This window comes from Polypterus senegalus, chromosome 13 (genome assembly GCF_016835505.1).
Source record: "Polypterus senegalus isolate Bchr_013 chromosome 13, ASM1683550v1, whole genome shotgun sequence".
Classification (NCBI taxonomy): domain Eukaryota; kingdom Metazoa; phylum Chordata; class Cladistia; order Polypteriformes; family Polypteridae; genus Polypterus; species Polypterus senegalus.
This window is the reverse complement of record NC_053166.1, coordinates 107643286-107665320: the sequence shown is the minus strand read 5'-3', so window position 1 is coordinate 107665320 and position 22035 is coordinate 107643286. Positions and strand designations below refer to the sequence as shown.

The window sequence follows — 22035 nt, the reverse complement described above, 5'->3', positions numbered from 1 at the left end:
GCTCATACCATATACTGTATGTCTTTTGGGCACTTGAAGTTGTCTCCCTTCCCAAAGTCTAAGCGCTGCCTGTCTGCCTTGATGTTCAAATTCAGAATGAAGATACTCTTAAACTATCCAGCTTTAATTTCAGTTCCCTACCATATTTGATCTGCCAGTTTTAAAAGATCTTAACAGAAAATATTGTGTGCCAGTAACAGCATACTGCACGATAACATGCAGTAAATACACTTGACTTGAACATTCATACTCTTTCTCTGTACATTTGGCATTCGTTTGCTCAGAGGTTGATGCGCTTGTAATAAATAAGTAATAAAAATCATCACCCCAAAAGCGGATAGTAGACGTCACGTAGTATAAGTGTACTAAATTTCAAGTCAATAGGTGAAACTGTTTGCGAACTACAGGTGATTTAAAATCCTAGACAGACAAACGAACAGCCACGCTAGCGTATTATATAAGAAGATTGTTAGTTTGAGCAAAGTTTTCCTTCTTTGAAATGTCATGTAGCATTGTTTTGTCTGTTCTTTTTGATACTTCCTGTTTGTAGTTTGTTGGTTATACCTTTACACTCTTTCTGGTACATGTCGTTGCTGCATGTGCTGTACTGCTTAGTTTATGTTTTGTACCTGATGCTGCATATAATCTTGTTTGTTTGGTCCAGTGGCTTATGTTAAATGTAAATAATAATTTGATTTAAAATAGAGATAGATTTTTTGAAAAAGTCACACATGTATATATCAATAAATTTAGATATTCATATATCTATTGGTTTTTTTAATTAGATTCTCAATGAACAAAATATTAAAAGCTAAATAAGAAAGTCTGAATACATTATGCTAATTCAGTGGGCAATTGAGATCTGTATGGATCCCATGTTTCCTTGGCCAACCGGTCTTTAGAATGCTCCTATTAGAGAATTCTGACATATAATATGGTGTAGAACATGTTAATAAATTATATTAATTCATTAAGGTATTATTATAAATTACCTGGGCGGCACGGTGGCACAGTGGTAGCGCTGCTGCCTCGCAGTAAGGAGACCTGAGTTTGCATGTTCTCCCCGTGTCTGCGTGGGTTTCCTCCCACAGTCCAAAGACATGCAGGTTAGGTGCATTGGCAATCCTAAAATGTCCTTAGTGTGTGTGCTTGGTGTTTGTGTGTGTGCCCTGTGGTGGGCTGGCTCCCTGCCCGGGAATTTTTCCTGCCTTGTGCCCTGTGCTGGTTGGGATTGGGTCCAGCAGACCCCTGTGGCCATGTGTTAGAATATAGCGGGTTGGACGATAACTGACTGACTGACTATAAATACCTGACAGTTCTTTGCATTAAAATGAGAGCCTAGCAGCTAAAGTTTTAATTGTGAACAGTGTGGCTATGTGAACATTGTGTGACACTTTTTTAGAAATGATACAGTTGTGATTTGATAAGTTGCTCTCAGATAAAAAAGTAAATATTACAGGATTAAATATAAACAACAAAAAATTTTAAGTATTTTCCTACAATAAAACTTGTAAGCATAGACATTGTGGTGAACTTTAAAACCATTCAATGTTAGTAATATTTTAAGATTTTCTTTTGCCTTAGTAAAAGGTTTATAAGTTGTATGTAACAAAACATACCTGAGACAATGAAAAATGACAGGAAGAAATGGTGATGGCTGTCACACAATCATGAGGGTTTTAACTTAACTAGGGAAATATACTGGTCATCCACATTGTCTTAAAAATTAATAACTGAGTCTAACACAAGATGTCTTGTTTAAATGTTCAATAATGCTGATAAATGGCTCCTTCAAATTTGCAATAGGATCTTCTTCATTCCAGTTATGAGGTTCTGCACAAACTCTACAAGATATGTAGAATGGTGTTCCTAGTTTTAGTTTTCTAAAAGTTATTTCAGTGACAAAGATCTACACAAGTTAAAGCTTAGTCTATTTCAGTCAATCCCCTTAGTTATGTTCAATGTTCATCCTATAAGGGTATGGTAGATTCCACTCTAATGGAGGGATTCATAGAGCATTCTAATTGTTCATTTGACTGGGGGTGATTGCACACATACAACAAAGAAAGATTCAAAATTGTAAAGAAAGTGGGTTTGTATCACACCAATGGCAGAGAATTACTTGAAATAAGTAGTGATGAGCAATCCTAAAGAATGATAGTTACTTTGCTTTATTTTATATATTAATTGTCCTCCTTTCAGTAAAAAAACACAAAACATGTGAACAGAGATTTTTTTTTTGCAGATAACATAACATTCTCAAAATGTAATGTATTTACAAATATAAAAAGGAAAATGATCGCAGGGAAGAAGACAATGGGAAAATAAACACAAAGGCCTTACTGCCAAATGAACGGGTACTGGCTTTCTTACCACTGAGTCTTGCCTCTCTGCTCACTACCCTCTCATTCTTCCCAAAAAAATGTCTCAGGCTTACAATGCTATCATAGATGATAACACAGTGATAGGCCTGATCTCCAATAATGATGAAGCAGTTTATAGAGAAGTCGAGAATCTGGAGAGTTGGTGCCAGAACAACAACCTTGCACTCAAATCCAAGATAAAAAAGAACTGATTCTGGATTTCAGGAGACCGAACTACAATGGTCACCATCATATAATGATGAGAAGGTGGAGACAGTCCAGAGTTTCAGATTCTTGGAAGTCTGCATCAGCCAGGACCTGTCATGGACATCAAACACAACTGCAATGGCCAAGAAAGGTCTTCAGAGGCTTCACTTTCTGAAAAGCCTGAAAAAACTCCCACAACAGCTGCTGGCTAACTTCTACAGGTGCACCACAGAGTCTGTTATCATGTACTTAGCATTACAGTGCAGTACTGGCTGCCCCTCTGAGAACAAGAAGACCCTCCAGCGTATCTTCAAAACAGCTCAGAAAATTACTAGCACTCAGCTACCATCACTGGAAGATATCTTCACTACCCACTTCAGCAGAAAAGCAAAGAACATTTGTAAAGATACAACCCACCCAGGCCATAACATTTTCAATCCTCTGTCCTCTGGCGGGAACTTCAGAGCCCTACATGCCCACACTACCAGGCTAAAGAACAGCTTTTACCCCAAAGCAATAAGCCTATTAATGTGCAGAGATCACTGCCCCTTCCTATAACAGAAACCACCACTGATTGAACTGAACATCTGCATCAACCACCCATAGTCACACACTTATACATGACCCATGTGGAACTCATGAACCATCACATTGACTGCAATTGCTGGTGCAACTTTTTACAGATTCCTTCTGAATTAATACATTTTCCACCTATCTATCATTTTATCATTTTTTTGCCCATGCACTTTATTGCCCTTTCTCACACTCTTTTTACAGGAGTCAGAAAGGGGAATATCTTCCTGGCACAAGATGTTGAAAACATTTAAGCACCAATGACTTATCAGTTAAGAAGTAATAACACTGACTATCCAGTAATCATTTTTCTAATTAGCATCAGTCAATTCATTAAAAGGGCCACACAGACAATTTAAGTCACAAAATCTTGTCCAGTTTACAGTTGGCAAATAACCTAGCATGACTGTAATTAGTAGGATGGAAGAGTGATTTGAATTAAAAAAAAAAAATCTGACACAGGAAAAACATATAAACTCTACACAGATAGTAAGCCAGCTTAATGCTGGCTCTCACTTTTTTGCTGCTCTAGGCAAAAGTGAAAATATATTGCACATACTATGGAGTCTTAAAAGCAATTACACATATTACTGATGATAGAATAGTTGGGGGTGTCTTCCTTAGAGTTTCAAATGAGTTGTACAAATTTGTCACATGTAAGATTGAGGGAGGCACTTGGAGTTTCACATTAGCCAAAAATGGATGAAAAATTAAAGTGCAGGGTTTAGGTCAGGATAGGAGGTGCAGCCATGGAAAATTACATGCTAGGCACCAAAGATCACCCCAAGCCTACCCGTCACGATTGCAATGGCTACATCAATTATAGTTGAATAAATGACACCCCACAAAAACCTGGAAGCCCTAGGTGTCCACCTAGTTTACCTATATGATAGAGCTGGCAATATACAGGCAATAATTCACACCCATTACATTAGAGCACTGAAGCAGCTGTGCTAACCACCACCACTATATTCTTTACTTTGCATACACCTTGATCTAAATTAACCTACAAGAAAATGTATTAAAAAATGATTATGTAGTCTCACTCCTGGAAGCAGCTTTTTATTACCCACATAAATGGCAGGAATAGTGAGATTTTAAAAGCATTTTGTCAGCTACTGCTGCAAAAGTAACTCTAATAACTATTTTTTGTGTGTCATCCTGTCAACCTCTCCAGTCCACTTCAGTGACCAGTCATGCCATCAACACAAAAATTTGATGTTGATGTGTCTAAAGCATGTTTTTTAATGCAAGTAACTTCTCAAATGAAATGCATTCTCTAGTTTCTTATCATAGGTAAATAGACAGAGATTGTACTGTACAGACTCCTTCACAAGTCCAAATTAGATGCAGCAGATAGCAAATATTTTTGATGTGGGGTTCAATTAGAAGTGCATCACCCATGCCTTAATGTGTAGTTGAAGTGTTTTTATACTGTGTGTGTTTCTAAGCTATTTTTAAAGCACTAGGTGTCAGCAGAGACCCTCTACAGTAAGTAGGTTTTCAAGTAATGAAGGCCCTCCTGTGATAAAGTATAGGATGCAAAAGAGCATTGGAAGAACAAGAAACAAAAACAACAAAGGAAAAAGTTTTGGCATGTAATGTTTATTTCCTTTTTAAATTGTGTACTTCTTAGTGAATAATAAAATATAAATAACTGTATACTGTACATTATTAGATTAGATAAACTTTATTAATCCCATGAGAAAATTCAAAATTGTATATTGTATATTTTATTTTGTGTTACATATTTCTTGCATCTCTCCAGGTACTCCAGTATTCCTCCAGTAACCCAAAGATAAGCAAGTTGATTTGTAATTCTAAATTGCCTTGTGTGGGGGCCTTGTGCTTGTCTACAACCACATTCAAGGTTGCTTGTGGCCAGTACTGCGGAGTCTGACTCCAGTCCTCTGTTTCCATAAAATGAATGCTATTTTCGATATTCTCTTATTGTTTCTCTGAAGAGTCAGTATTTAATGGTTTATTTTGAAATACTTTGAGGCATAATATATAAGATTTACCTGGCTTTGTTAGTTAAAATTTGGATCAGTACTAATGTAACAAAAAAGATCATGACATGACAAAATTTAATAACTAAAATTAATTTCTGAGTTCTGCTGTTGCTGATCATTGTGCACAAAGAATGGTGAGTTGCATGCTGGTCTGATATGCGAGTAAAAATGTTACTGTAATCTGCATTTGTGATAATCAATTTCAACTTGAACTTGAATTACCTGTAAGAACACCAGTCTCTTCCTAGAGACTTATTGTAAATGGAAAAGGTGACCTAGAGTTAAATCTGAGTATATGTGCCACGTCAATACCTGAAGGCAGTTATTTACATAGTTTTTATCTCAATATATCTAGTGCACATGGCAGGGGACATTGTGAAATTAAGGTTAAAAGGTTTAACTGATGACTTTAATCTGCCTTAATGTGAATATGTGTGGTATTTTTTATGATTATTATAGAAGGAGCACTGCACTTTTTGAACACTGGTTTGTTTAAAGTAAAAACATTCAAGCACTTTTCACCATCCCATTGCTGGCTGTGTTTGTCCTCATCTGCTCTGCTCATCTCGGTCATGACAATCAGCGGTGGTGAGTTGAAGAAGCTCCCACTGGCACCTGGTAGTATGCAGCTGACCTCACAATGTTTGTCTAATCTGTGATTGATTGTTTTTTGTGCTTGCCCATCCAGTTGGGAATGGAAACTGGGTCACCACAATGTGTTTGTAAAAAATGGATTATGGAAGGAAACACTTCTCTAGAGCCACCTTGCTGAACAGTCTGTGATCCTTTTATTGGCCAGGATCTCTACAGTCTTTAAGTCTAAGAGCCAACTTTGACTTTTTCACTGGCCTATTTCATCTTTTCTTCATAGAAGAATGATGTTAGGCAGTGAAGAAGCCAGGAGGGGGCGGTTCTCCCCGGGCGGCACATTTTGGGGGCGGCATTATTGGCCAAAAGGCTCAGTACAATTCGTGTGTAGGCAGCAGGGTTCGGAAAAATATTACTCATGAACGAAAAAAGTAAAATTCTCTTATTTTTAAACACAAATGCTTCAAAAATAATTTTCAGACTGTCCTTCTGTGACGGCATCAGACACAGCAGTTGAAATTTATGAGGCAATAACAAAAATAAACATAAACATTACACCGATACTAATTTCTAGGAAGATAAACAACTAATCTACCATCACCAGTATCGCTTTCGCTGGCCAAAACATTCCCCTTTCCACATATGTCACCAATTTGGGTGTTAAAATGGACCCTCAACTCACCTTTGACACCCACATCAAACACCTCTGTAAGTCTTCTTTCTACCACCTCAAGAATATCGCTAAACTCCGCCCAGCTCTCACCCTGGAAGATGCAGAGAAGCTCGTCCATGCCTTTGTCTCCTTCAGGTTGGATTACTGTAATGAGCTCCTCATCGGGATTCCTGGCAAGAGTATTCAGAGACACCAGTATATTCAGAATTGCGCTGCTAGGATCCTGATGAGAGTGCGAAAGCATGACCATATCACCCCAATCCTGAAAACCCTTCACTGGCTCCCTGTCCCACTCAGAACTGAGTACAAGGTCGTTCTCCTCACCCATCAGTGCATCTATGGAATGCCCCCCTTTACTTACAGGGACTCCTTACCCCTCATACCTCCTCACGCACTCTCCGCTCTGTACACACTAACACTCTCCAAGTCCCTAGAACCAAGCTTCGCAGTATGGGTGATAGAGCTTTTTCATCTGTGGCGCCGAGATTGTGGAACGTCCTCCCTGACTACCTGAGAGCCCCACATTCGACTGATGTTTTTAAACGGAATCTAAAAACTCATCTTTTTACAAAGATATTGTGTTAAAGTATAAACAGATTCTCGTTTTATTATTTTTATTTTTACTCTGTAGCACTTTGAGATTGCTAAAATATGAAGTGCAATATAAATAAAATTTATTATTATGTATTAATTTACAATTTATAGTTTCGTTTCATTATCAATCCTAATGCGTTCTTGCTCTGCGTAGAAAACATCCTCACCTATCACTTGTACACTAAACTGATTCTGTTTTTCGCAGCGTAATTATATTAAACTAATAATTAGAACACGGCTTATCAGTGTGTCTATACTATATTCTTGTCTAGTTGAGGCTTATAAATAATTATATGTTAAAAATTATTGCTGTTTTTCTATATATGAATAAATCTATGCAAAATTCATCTTAATTTGTCTCTATACGTCATTTTAATTTTCTGTTTAAGATTAACCTATTCAGACATGTTGGAGGGCGGCAAATTGAAGCCCCGCCCCGAGCGGCAGGAACTCTAGCTACGCTACTGATGTTAGGTCATATTACAAGAGCGTGTAGGTAAGGCAGGGGCCATTGAGACGGAGTAGAACCGTCACCGGGTCTCCTGTCGGTTCAGTGAGCCGGAAGAACCACCAGCAGCTGGTATTTATCCAAATAGAACACATTATACAGTTGCTTGTAATGTCAAATGAATCCCCATATGACACTTAATGTTAGTGCGTCATTCCGGTAAATATTACATTTTATGTAATGCCTTCACTTACTAGCTTGGTGGAGTCCTTTTTCAGCGGACCCGCCGCGTTAGTGGTCAACTGACGGGCAGTTTTCATTATGCGCGCGCGTGGCTACGTGCTCTCTACTATTGGCTAAAAGGCGGCAAGCAGCTGATTTCGCCATGAGTAACAAAACGGGAAGACGGGGGCGGGGGGGACAGTCGTAGTGCGGGGATGGTAGTAGTTATACCTTACTTGCTTGTGGAGTTTGTGTTGTATAAGAGTTTAGAAGTAATTCCTGGGCATGTGTGAAATGTAGGGAAGATAATTTGTGTTATGAACAAGGTGAGGGTAAGGGGGTGAACCCCCCATTAGCATGGTATGAGTCCATTGCCCTAAGGTGAGTAGATATAAAATGTTTAAAAGGCTTCCATGTTATTAGTTCAGGAAGGTCAGTGAGGAGGATTGGTGCTGCTATTGTGAGTATTGCAAAGTTTCCCTATTACCCCCCTCCCCCGGTATGCCGTTGGTTGTCATAAAGGTAGGTATTTTTTTCCCCCTCAATCTTTTTAAGCCAGAGTTTCCTCAGATTTTGGGGGAGCTTCAGCGCTCTTGGATCAATTAATCAACTTTTTTCTTCCCACCTTTTTTTGGCAGCTTTGGATTGTGTACATTTTAAAGCTCTTGCCTGTACTATCTTGCATGAATGTTTTTAATAATGTATCAAATTTGTCCGGTTTGTTGGATACAACTATTTTTGTTTTGCTTGATGCGTATTTTTATGTATTCTCTTATGACACCTTTTTTTTTTCTTTTTTCTTTTTCCCTTGCGGATTGTTTCTTTCTCGCCTAACAAACACTGAAAATAATTTTCCTGCAATACATATCGGTGACTTTGATTTTCTAAATGCATTGTGCTTGATTTGTGTTTTGGGGCACCTTGGACACCGTCCAGCTATGAACTAACAGCGCTGACTTAATACTGTACAGTGTATTGTGACAACCATTATAATTTTTTTGGGCAAAACTGACAGCATTTAGCATTGCGTTTAACCGAGGCTTTAAAATGTTACATTTAATCATTTTATTTTAGGCTAAAATGGTGAAATAATGAATGGATAAAAAAGTACTGTTCAGTATGATAACACCATTTCGGGAGTAAAAAAAGTAAGCATGCTATCTGAAAATAACCCACTATAGAGAATGTACAACCTGCTTTCTTGTGTATTTAAAATCAAGTAGAATTTATATAAATTTTGACAATGGACACGTGGAGTTACATTTTAGGTGCGTTGGGTGACAAAATAATGATCTGAAAGTTGGAGCTTTTCACATTTTATTTACTTAATTTCAAGAGTCAGTTATATATTGTTGATTGAATATTTAACAATGAGTCAGTCCTATTCAAAAACAGAAATAATAGAATGTATTAGTAGACTATATACCTACTTTTATCAATACTTTTTAATTGAGTTAATTGAGTTAAATAAAAAATGGCTTGTGATTGCTCAATAGCTTTCATACACAGCTGAGTGTAATTGTGGTTTCTTGTTACTTGTGGTGGGTCTGTGACTAATTTATGTTCAATTTTTATAAAGAATATTTTAAATAGTATATCCAATAGAGCAGTATAGAATTAAATATTGAAAATTAATAAAATGATCAATAAACGATCAGTATCTATTACCCTCTGAAAGGAGAAAAGGAAATGAAGTTGTTTAAAACCCAGTAATACCTTAATATTATGTACATAAGAACTTGTAAGGAACTGATTTATTGTATAATGGGAATACGAATATACGAATGTGCTTGGTGTGTGGGTGTGTTTGTGTGTGTCCTGCGGTGGGTTGGCACCCTGCCCGGGATTGGTTTCTGCCTTGTGCCCTGTGTTGGCTGGGATTGGCTCCAGCAGACCCCCGTGACCCTGTATTTGGATTCAGCGGGTTAGAAAATGGATGGATGGATGGATGGGAATACGAAACGTACGTGAGGGGTATATCCGCGATTATTCGTGTATATCTGGGACTGAAAGATCGGAGCTGCGCGGTCCTCAGCCACTGAAGCTCCATCCCGATGTTCCTGTCCATTTCTAAATCCGTCCAATGTTTATATAAAGGCAGCTGCATGTTTCCCGTGTTAATTAGTTCAAACACCATTCAGCCTCAAGCTGATACTGTTGGTTCTTTACGATTATCAACATAAAATTTCACATCAATCAATCCATTCGTATATGTGCTTATATAATTTATTTCTCCTTCCGTTTATTTCCAGAGCAGTATTTCGGCAGCCTGCAACCGAGTGGGAAGTGACAATATAGAGTGGATGTGAGATGTGCTTGACGGGTAGGACGAACTTTTCAAAATAGGTTTATCATGAATACTCATAAGTTTTTACTGTTTATGCTACATCTAAGTGGGAAATTTTAAAGTTTAAATACAATTGACAGGATACACTGCAAGAAGAGTTAAGCCATGTTCCCAAAATTGAGACCTAGACCAAGAACAGCCAGCCTAAAGGACTACTGATGTCAAGGTGTTTTTTGTTTGTTTGTTTGTTTTTTTTAAACTTCATGCTGAGAGTTTTAAATCTCCGTTGCAAACTGCTATCAACTTTTAACGATTTTAAGTGAACGCTCTAGTGTTAAGTTCAGGTGCTCAGATTTTTACTATTAAATTCAAGCAGTCAAAATCCCAACAGCGACTGCCTGGTGCATAACGATCGAGAAACGATCACACTCGCCTGACGTTCAAGAGTACTGGGTTCGCTTCCAGGTGCATAACTTATCAGTTTTTATATAACATTCTGGATTTTTAATGTACTTTCCAGGCCGCCACATTTTCCTTGGGCCACGCTCTCATTTTTAGTGTTCATTTCATGCCTTCACTTTCTCCTCCTTCCATCTTCTCACTTTCTATTCTTCATTGCACTCTGAGAATTTTTTAATCTTCATTTCAGGCCGTCACCGATCTCGCCTAAAAAGAATGCAGTGGCGTTCGCCTTCCTATTCTTATTGCCTACCGTTTTTTTGTTTGCCTCACCTATCTACCAACCTAATAGTTATTTGTCTCCAATATGTCATGTTATTTGAATAACGAGTAGTCCCTGAAAATTGTCCCGATGCTTACTCGCACGTAACATCCTAGTAAGACGCTGCTTTGGATTTCGGCTTGAAGCAGTATACTTAGTAAACAGTTATTCTGATTCATAAGCAGATGGTTGAAATGCAGACCATGCTTCCCATTAAAGGGGGGCATTGTTTAAATTACTTTAACGATTCGCACCGTCTACCTGAGCTGCCGAATGGCAAAAGATCTAGGTGGGTCATTCGATTTTTTACATGTGAATCAATAGATCATACAAGAATAAAGGCAAACAACACACGGCAACCGTGTTTATTTTAGCATACTTATTGCAAAGGTGAATCTTGGGCCGGGTTTTCAAGCCAGCAGTTCGGTCTTGTGCATCAGACAAAGTGGACAAATGACGAGATTTCCTATTCACATTACGCCATGGCCAATCAAATGTTAACCGGCCATAAACCTTATTTATCCTTTCCACTAGTCACTGCCCCTCCTCCTCGACTTTCGGCTCCTGGCTGTGTTAGCTCTTTGCGCACACTCTGCCCGGGGTCTGACTTACTTGCATTGGGTAATTTTAGTAGTTGAAGTCGAATACAACACTTATCCGTTTTAAGATGGACGAGTTCCCAAATTCGCCAATGCTTTTTAGTAGGAGATTTTGAAAATGTAAAATCTTCTACAGCGTAAGCTGTTCAAAATACCTGAACGGAAACTGAACAAATTTCTTTTAAGAATAAGTATGCAACGTTTCAACAGAATTCATCAACGCGGAGCATAGTTGTTTCATGAGAAAAGGTTTCCAAATAGCTGTGTTACCCATAAGACAATGGGTATCAGTTATAGTACTTTTGGTTGATGGGGTGCATCAGAAGTACTATGTAACTAGCTAAGTAGTGCTTTTCTGTGTACAATATTTGTGTTGGGTTTTTTTTTTTTTTGACCAAGGGCTAATAATATTGGCAGCTAGTGTGTTTTAGTAGTTAAGGCTTTGGACCTAGGATTTTTTGTGCTGCTCTGCCAACCCATGTTAACACTAACAGGTCTACCATTGTATATCTCAGGGTACTTAATTCTGGTCTGTGTTCAATTCATGTTAACTCCTGCTCCTCCAGATCACCTGAGACTGAAGAACCCTATGTTCAGTAGATTAGCCCATATATCACCCAAAAAGGATGTCAGCATTTTGCTTTTATGAGGGATCTAATAATGGTCAGTGCGTATTTGTTAACTGATAGATTAATAGAAAATTATCTGCCTCATATTATAAAATATGCCATGTTATGACTTATACTTTCTATCTCTAAAATAACTCTCCACTAAACTGAACAGGATTTAACTCTGGTTAGAGACTACCCATTTTACAATGTAAATTCATCCTGGTTCATTGTAAAGAAAGGAATCTGTGTAGCCAAAGAGAGGATCACTTAAAAGTCAGGGTGGATATGTCTAACTTCTATAGTAGATTCGAGTAGATTTATTTTTTTTTTTAACAGTTTAGTTTTTCACATTTTCTATTTCCATTTAATCCAATAAGAATTACTGGCAGAATACAGAGTTCACACTTTTTTGAAAATTTTGTAAACATAATTGGCGAGTGATCATGTCAAATATCACTGTTCCTCATCTGTGATGCATACTTTGCATGTATTCTTCCAGTTTATATATAGCTTGGCATCAGATTGTGTCCCTTACTGCCAGAATCAATCAACCTACTTTAAGTATAACATGAAAAAAAAACACCCACCTAGACTTGTATGTGGTTTGAAGAAATTGAAGTTATTACCCAGGCAGAAGCAATATTAAGAGAACCCTTTTAATGGAAGTCTGCACTCTGTAATGAAACAGAAAATGGCCTGAGTTTATGTTTACTAATTTTTTTGAGTTTAGTTTTTAAAGACATTTTTGATTTCTTTTTTGTATTTTCTGTGTTTTAGTAATATTCTGTTTAGTATACACAGCTTATTAGATAGATAGATAGATACTTTATTCGATCCCTTTGTTTTACTTAAAGTATGTATAATTACTTGAACATTCTCTGCTTCCTTTTGATGTTTTGGTTTGCTGTTTTTAGCAGGGTGATATTTAATAAATTACTGTTTTTGTTTGTACTCCAGGCCATAGCTCTCAAGCTGCCAACTGGTTGCTTTAAGTTTCACTAAGGTTACTTTACTCTGGTATTCAGTATGATCAAGCCCATACAGTATTTGTGGGAATTTCTGGAGAGGTGCTGCAATTAAATCCATGTTTAGAATAGTATGTATGCAGACTGAAAGGGAATGGGTTGCTTTGCTAAAGTTCTGAAGCCGATCATGGGCAACCATAGTGCAATGCAGTGAATACAATTGGCACAGACAAGTGAAATAAAAGCTATTTATTATTTCAACAAAATATGTTCCATTTCAACACTCTTCATTTACAAGAATACAATAAAATAATACTATCTTCCCCAAAGATGCAAAAAAAAAAAAAAATAAAGTAACTTAAATACAAAATATTGACAGCCATTCAAAACAGCTGCCAGCTCTGCTGCTCCTTGATTTATGCCACATCCTTAATTCAGAGGTAACAACAATATTGGAGCAGAACAGATGGACACAAGTAAAAAATTTGTAAAAAACCTGAAGTTTGCAAAACAGACTCTCTTCATATGGAAATTTTCAAGTTCAGATTCAGAGCTAATGATGATACATACATACAAACCTGCTCTAAGCAAGTTCTCTTCCCCCTTATTTGTATTTCTGCAGTTCATACATTTGAATGCAAGGACTTTCTTGCAATGCAATGACTATACAGCTTCTGTTACAGCGCTCAATTTAGGCATTCACAGACGTAAAACCAAAATAAAGACACCACCAGCAAATTTACTTCATTACATGAAAAACTGATGTCATCTTCTAGTTCAGAAGCTCTCCCATCAGCCAGGAAGGGAAATGGCAGACCTGACTGGACCAGTTAACTGGGTCACAGTACATACAACACAAGTCAACCTGTATTTGCCAAAAGATTCCGAACCTATAGAACTACAGTACACTGTATTAAAAGCCTATGTAGGTATGATATTTGTGCTGAAAACAGTAAAAATACAATCACAAACCTTTAATAAAATGTAGCATAGCCATATTTGAAGAATGTGGACAAGAAAACGTAGCTAAAGAGTTTGTTTTTGGAATGTCTCAAGATTTGAGACATCGAAAAAGGAACCAAACTGATTGGAAAGCAAGGTGTGCATGACACAAGAATGAACCAGATCTAAAGGGGAATGTACCATCTTTTGCAAAGGACATGATGAAGTAGCCCTGTTCCGATTGTCATTGAAATGAGTATCCGTGGTGACACCCCTTCATGATGGTGAAAAACTATTAACCATTTTTTTTTTCTGTTAGGTGAACTTTGCATAAAGGTGAAAAACGGCCGTTTATTGTTGACATGACTGTCTGACTGTCCTCATAACAACAAGTGGAAAGTCTTTTTGAAGTTTGGTATATTTATTCTTCAAGGAAATTTGTTGTGAAGGTTCAGTATTCACCAAGGTATTTTAAATAGAGTGAACTGTACAAGTATTAAATATGAGCAAATCTAATTTTAAAAGCACTAGCAAATTTATATAATGTCATAAAATAGAAAAACTTCTGTACAATGTAAATTTCATATTAGTTAAATTTACCTTCAGTGAGGTTCATTCAACTTATATATTTTGTACATTTTCTTTTTCTCCGCCGATGGCCACTGCTTATGGCTGAACAAGTTCCAAATCCAAGTTATTAAAATTCAGGCAGAGCTGAATGCATGACCGGCAGCATGCAGTCAGCTGTTTAAACAAATTTCTGCCACACCAACTCTCTTCTCCCAATATTTGAAGCCCTGTGAGGTAAGCTGCATGACAATTGTAACAGTAAAACCAGTACAATGCAAGCAGATGTCATTTAAATTACTTAAAATTACCTGAAGAGGAAACAAAACTTTGTAAGTGGTTCAGAAAGCCATTATTCAGTTATGTGCACATTACACTTTGGTGTTTAAAATAAATAAAAATCATCTTTTATTAACACCCACCCATCCCCAACCTCATGTTTAAATCGACAAGTGTGGTTAATTTACACAACATTAACCAAGCTGGCAAAATCTGTAACTGACAGCCCCATGAGAAAGGGTTTAATTGATTCTAGACTATAGAAAGAATGCATGCAGTGCAGAGATGTATTGATTTAGTGGTTAAAATGGCAATTATTTATGGTCAATTTAAATATAAAGTCAGAATGATTCTGGATAAAGTTAAGGAATATAGAATTTGAGTGAAAGAGTTTCTGTGTGGGTAGCAGACCTGAATACAAGATGAAGAATATGAAAGCAGATTTGCATTGGGAAGGTAAAAACCTGGAATGGCCAGCGTGCACCACAGTGACATGGAACCAAAGTGTAATATTTTAGAAGTAGCGAAAGCTGGGATCAAATATTATAGAAAATGATGTTGTACCACACTCAAGAGCCCAACATGTCTAGACCAAGCTATACTGGAGTCAGTGGAAGTCACAAAAGAGAAGACACTGGATGAGACTGGATAATGTGGTAAACTTATTGTTGACCTTGATGAAGAAATAAACAGAGGCTAAAAATGACAAGTGGAAACAAAGGGCCAGAATGGTGGGGGTAGACATAAAAAAAAAACTAGACTGAAGTAACCTGAGAGGTAAGATGACTTATGAACCAAACTCCTATAATGGTTATGGAGAGACAAAGGAAGAGTAAGTTGCATTAACTGAGAACCATATAGATTCAAACTAAATGTGCAGTTAAAAAATAAATAGTAATGGAAATTCATTTTTCACAAATAAGGGCACAAGGCTGTTAATGTAGAGGCAGAAATTACAACTTGAAGAAATTTAAAATGGCTGCCCAAAAAAAGTTGCTAAAAAATTCCTGCCAAGAATCTAAGGTAAAATTTTCTACAATAGTAATGCAACACCAAAGAGCAGATTTGAGGTTGTCTCAACTCTACCTTACTCAAAATGGGGAAAATGCCTCAATAAAGGGGACATCCGTGTAGAGAGTGAGTGGTGGCAAAGGAGTTGTAGTTTAGAGACAGATGTCTGAAGAGGGTTAACCTGATGCATAGGTAATTACTTAGCTTCAGTGATGGGGATACAAAGAAAATGTCTTTCATGCCAATTTGTTGTGAAATGGGTAACATTTGTTAAAATCTGTGACATCATGCAATAACAATACTATATACCATTCCGGCTTGTCACAATACTACATTCACAGAATGCGTAGACGAACTGGTACTAAATAAAATGATGAGCAGAAGGCCACAGTCTTTCTAAAAATGCACAGGTCTGGGATTCTGGAAGAGCGCTGATGTGATATAAGAATTTTTACAAATAATACTGGTGCGGATTGCTGGGAAGAAACCTATTATACAATGATTCCAGGTTTGGCTGAAAATATACATAAAATTGGGCATTATGATGTCCATTTGTCCTAGCCATTTTTCACAGGCTCAAATGAAATAAGCCAAGGTGTGGCATATCGAAGGAACATCACTATAGCTAATTTTGAGGAAGACTCCTTAAGGCTCATTCTGCTTCACTCTGTGGGGATACGCTGACTAAATCAGTATTCTCATTCATAATTTTTGACCCCAACTTTCCCCATCACCAACAACTGAAAATTTCTTTCGACCTGGAAAAAAACACTGGGTGGATGGAAATCTGGAAGTTATAACCCAGTGGTGGCTGTCCAAGGAAATTCTGCTTGTGCATCAGTGCCCTCTTCTTGTGGTAGAAGTTTGTACTCCTCATTCTCTCGTACAAAGAATCCATTTTCACGGGTGCCCTCATCCATCTCCTCTGCAGCCTGCTCAGCGATCTGAGCAGCATCAGGATCAGTAGAGCACTTTGAGTATACTTCAGCATAGTAGTTGTGTGAAGTCTGAGTGGGATCAGCATCTGGCCAGCCCACATACTCTCGTACCAGCTGGCGAATAAATAAGGCAGGGATAGGCAGAGAGGCCAACAGAATGAGTCCAATCAAGACCACCATCCCCCAAGGTGGATACTGAAGGGTGACTTCTTCTGCCTGTCAAACAAAATAGTAAACAGAGATGTGATTATGCAGTAGCTCAGTTAGTTTTTGGCTCTGTACATGGGGGTAACCTCAATGTTAGAACTTTTAGTTTTCAAAATTGTCTACTTTACTTTAAAACAGCCAGTGCAGGGAAGCAGAGCATAGGGTAATACAATTTTTAGAAGCATTCTCCCAATGGCCAATTTTCTAAATTGATTGAGGTGGCACAGGTAGTCCAGCTCCCCCAGGATGACACACTATCTCAATAGCATGGAGAAGATACAAGGAGATGGGCCATTACAAAAGGATAACTAGACAGAGCCATAGAAGGGCATCAACCCAGCAGCAGGACTAGTATCTACTCCTTTGTGGGTGTAGGAACAGGAGGAGCACTGCTGGAGCCCTACAAAATGACCTCCAGCTGGCTACTGGTGTTAGAGTTTGTTTCTGATAGTTTCGTAAGGAACAATGAGGGTGGCATGAGGGCCTGACATCCTCTAATAGGACCTGTACTCAGAGCCCATCACCATGTAGCTTTGACTGGCACTCTCTAGAGAATACCACAATTCGTAGCTTTGCCATTGGTGCCCCATTCTCTTCACCGATGAGAGCAGGTTCACACTAAGCACATGTGACAAACATCAAAGAGTCTGGAGACACCATAGTGAATGTTATGCAGTCTGCAACATCATCCAGCATAACCAATTTCGCAGCGGGTCAGTAATGGTCTGGGGAGGCATATCCTTGGAGGGTGAACAGACCTAAACATGCTAGGCAAGGTTACCATGACTACTTTTAGGCACCAGAATAAAATGCTTAGAGTCACTATCAGAACTTACATTGGTGCAGTGGGCCCTGGGCTTCTCTTGCTGAAGGACAATGCTCGGCGTCATGTGGCCATAATGTGTAGGTAGTTCCTGGATGATAAAGGCATCAATGCCATTGACTTGCTCGCACATTTCCCAGACATGAATCCAATTGAGAATATTTGGGATGTTATGCATTGGTGCATCCAACACCAGCAATTAGCTCCACAAAATGTCCAGGAGGGCACTATCGCTCTGATCCAGGACTGGGAGGAGATCCCTCGTCTCATCAGGAACATGTTTAGACATTGTCGGGAGTGCATACAGGCATGTGGACACCATACACACTACCAAGTTACGTTAGGAGTTGCCATGATGAAATTCATGCAGATTGGTTCAGCCTATGATTTAAATTTTTGACTTTGATTTTTGGTATGATGTTAAATCCAGCATTCAATGAGTTAGTGATTTTTGTTTCCACTGACCATTGTTACATTACTCAGTAAATATTTTCCACTTTAATATTAAGTTCCTCGATATCTGATGTGCAATTTAAGTGCTCCATTAATTTTTCTAAACAGTGTATATTATATTCCACAACCTTCAAACCTTCCTGAACACATCCAATTGTTAGGCCACGCAAATATTTTCTAACTTACAATTTGCAAGAAATAAGAGGTTCACAGTGACTCAAACTAGGACAAAAAAACATGATATATAAAAGTGACATTAATCATTACCTGTGAGACATTCCATGCCCTATAAGTGGGGTGCTGGATACACATTTGGATAAGACTGGCAAGAAGCAGGCCTACCATACCAATAAGGCAGATATATTTCCACATGTATTTATATACTACTGGTGGGCGCCATGCCAACATCTCTTCAATATCATCTATAAATCTGATTGACAAAAATGGAAATAATGAATTAAATAAATGGTTAGCTCTTTACCATATGTGGCTTTCAGATGCAAGTGCCAAATAAATCACAAGATCAAACGAGACAAAACTCTTATCCTCACCGCTCAGCTCCATAGACCCAGGACACACTGATGGTCTCAAACACTACAACGATAATAAGTGGAAGAGTGGCCGAGTAGTCATCAAACATTGTGACAAAATAGCTGCCACAGCGCTGGACAAATAGCAGGCCAATAAGGAATCCCAGCAGGCAGCTTAACACTGTACAGAAAGAGAAAAGAAGCTTATCAGAACTTCCCAAAAAATCTCATAAACAGGATCTGTCCAAAATTAGGTATCACAGCTTGTTCTTAAAAGTCTCTCTTTGCTCTGTATTTTAGACAATGTATAATTTCACATTGCAGTTATATCTGCAGGCACCATTCTGTGCATACTGCCGCTTGCTTCACACATTGGTACACCAAGTTTAACCACCTATCACTCCAGTGGTATTCAATATGGGCACATAATCTGACATAGCAGATGCTTTATGATTGCCATTGCAGGATGGCATAGGTGTGAGCTTTGTAAAGGTGGTTGACTTTAGCAGTGTGCAATCCATGAAAACGTGACCTTGATAAGACCTTGCAAGAAATGTAAAATATAGCCCTCAAACCCAGAATGACAAGCCCAGCATCTTCAGCTATGAAAGAACGTTTTTGAAACCAGCTTTGTTAAATTGTAGCACAACTGCTGCTGACACTGTCAATAACCCTACTGACTGAATCAGTTAAACTTTTTGAGTTTGTAGTTGAGGTAGCTGGCTTCTTCCTCCCACCCTGTTGTCAGCATCACTGTTTTACATGTCTGACACATTGCCATCGATGCACTACGGTTCACTAAATTAGCATAACTTGTTCATTTTTAAAAATGTTATTTTTGAAATATTTGTTTTGTTACAGAGGTTGTTTCATTGAAAAATGAAAACGGATGGTGGGTGGTTGCACAACATACTGAAAAATGCCACTAAACAAAACAGGGTGGATCTGGGGGAACTGGAAAATGTAAATTTTTCATCTGCAAGCCTGTGTGTTTTTCTTTTATTCTATTGTCATGCTAATGTTAAATACCCATGGCTTTACCACAGTCAATATGAGCAACCATTTGTATAAGAGTGGTTGGGGTTATTTTAAGTTCTTTGAAGCTTTTATAAGTACTAACAGTGTTAAAACAAGAGGGGAAAATATGAGTTGATCTTCTAATACTATTACTGTTCTAAATTTGAAAAATAAAAAAATCCATATATTAGAAGTCACCCAAATTGAGCAGAACCCACTCCCTCATCTTGTATAAATTCCTGGAGAATCTGATCACCCTAACCCTGACCAAGCAAAGCTCATTGTTCAAACTAAGAAAAATATACCAATCACTTAACTAATGCATTTATCAATCCAAATTTCCCAGCACCCTGCTCACCTGTCAAAAGTGTCCTTCTCCTGCGCATAGCTGAGAAGTTGTCAAAAAGCGGAGTTAGAATGCCCTGCATGTTACCAAACATGGTGCTCAGGCCCAAGTTCAGCAGCATCAGGAAGAAGAGCACAGACCAGAAAGGAGATGCTGGAAATAGGCTCATGGCTTCTGTGAACGCAATGAAAGCCAAACCTGTTCCTTCCACGCCCTGTAAAAGATGAGCAAGATCTGTTGGCTAAGCAAACTTTATGTCTGACAGCCTTAATATTTATGTGAGCTACCATGTGCGTTTCTTTTCCTAGAATCACAGGGAGCAACATCTGTCAAATCTGAGGGAAGCAAAGTAACGACCACATTGGGGTTTGTCTAAAAAAAAAAACAGGTGTGAGGTTAATATGTTAATCAGTCAGCTGACTGACTAACAAGACTGTAATTGTCTGATACTTAATGTCAGTCAATAACTACACCTTACTCTTATGCTACTAATCAGCTTTGGGAATTTATGGGTCCCCCCATCATATTATCTTTCTAAGACAGGACCATGGCAGTTTTGAGGCAGATCCCAACTCTCAATATTTGTTACATACCTTTATATGCAAGCTAAAAGGTCCAATCTCATATTAAACAATTTTAATCGACTTACTATACAGTGGCATGTAAAGGTTTGGGCACCCTTGCTTAAAATGTCTGTTACTGTGAATAGTTAAGTGAGCAAAAGATGAACTGATCATCAAAAAGCATAAAGTTAAAGATGGCAATTTCTTTTCAGCATTTTATGCAAGACTAGTGTATTGGTTTTGGTTTTTACAATTGTACAGTGAACAAAGGAAAGGATACACTGGGCACACTAAGATATCGGAGATCTCAGATAACTTTTACCAAGGTCCCAGACCTTTCACAGTAACATACATTTTAAGCAAGGGTATCCAGACTTTTGTATGCCACTGTCTACAAGTGAAGGAAGAAAAAAAAAAGTTTACAAAAATGGCCACTGATTACATAGCATACCTGAATGAGTATCACATTAAATCAATTACTCTCATCACATCTAGAATGAGATCAAGGAAGACAAAACATACAAAAATAAGTTTGACCTAACAATAATAAATACACTGAAGGGTTATACAATAGTAGGAGAACACAAAGTAATAAAAGGATGAGAAAAAATAAACTACTATCCATTCTGAACCTACCTAACACATGGGATGGCTGATCCACCTTCCACTACAATGCTAAAGCAAAATTCCATTCTAACACCTCCTGCAATTCTCTTATTTCACCTCTGGCCCCTCTTTATCTGGTCAGACAAGCTCTTCAAAGCATCTATCATCTTAAATCCAAACTTACTAGGCCTCTGACCTCAAGCTGTTTTAAAATCTCTTCCTGGGATCACTTCCAGGCTTGCCACACAATTATTTCTGCTGCCATCTTTTTCCCAGGTAAGCAATGCATACACAGTTAGCTGTTCACAATATAAAAGAACAACAGAACAGGCCACCTTTTTCCATTGCTCCATATTCCAATTCTGATGCGCACTTTTAGCAGTGAACAGGAGTCAGCATTAAGTTTAATAAAATTGTGGTACAGTAGCTCTGCTAAACCAGCCACGTGGGATGCACAAATCAGTGTGTTTCTTTGTGCCAGTCGCAAGCTCAGATAAATGGGGAGGGTTAGATCAGGAAGGGCATTAGGTGTACAACACTACCGATTTCCATATCAGATCGGCCAAGACCCCGGTTAACAATTGTGCCACCAGTACTGTTAGCGAACAGGGTGGTAGGGGTTGTATGGCGTGTCCAGAGGCAAGAGGACAAGAAGTAGTTTAGGAGAGTGGAAATGAGGGGGAGTACTTTGAATATGGGCAGTAGGACTGGTAAAGGGAGAAAGTTAGCTGATATGATGGAGAGAAGAAAGGATGATATGTTGTGCATGCAAGAGTCCAAATGGAAGGGGAGTAAGGCCAGGTGTATTGGAGGCAGGTTCAAATTGTTTTACCATGGTATGGGATGGTAGGAAACAAAATGGGGTAGGGGTTATCCTGAAGGAATAGTAC

General features: G+C 38.2%; 1 protein-coding gene across 6 annotated transcripts in view; it reads right to left on the bottom strand.

Moving 5' to 3' along the window:
- Positions 1–13226: 13226 nt before the first annotated feature.
- Positions 13227–22035, bottom strand: part of slc6a16a (solute carrier family 6 member 16a) — a 45280-nt gene continuing 36471 nt past the window's right edge. For all 6 annotated transcript variants that reach the window (XM_039776228.1, XM_039776224.1, XM_039776229.1 and 3 more), the window contains 4 exons: positions 19989–20190; positions 18635–18794; positions 18351–18513; positions 13227–16816 (listed from right to left, as the gene is read on the bottom strand). In XM_039776228.1, the coding sequence (XP_039632162.1) occupies positions 16457–16816; positions 18351–18513; positions 18635–18794; positions 19989–20190 (885 nt within the window). In that variant the 3' untranslated portion in view covers positions 13227–16456. The remainder of the gene's footprint in view (positions 16817–18350; positions 18514–18634; positions 18795–19988; positions 20191–22035) is intronic.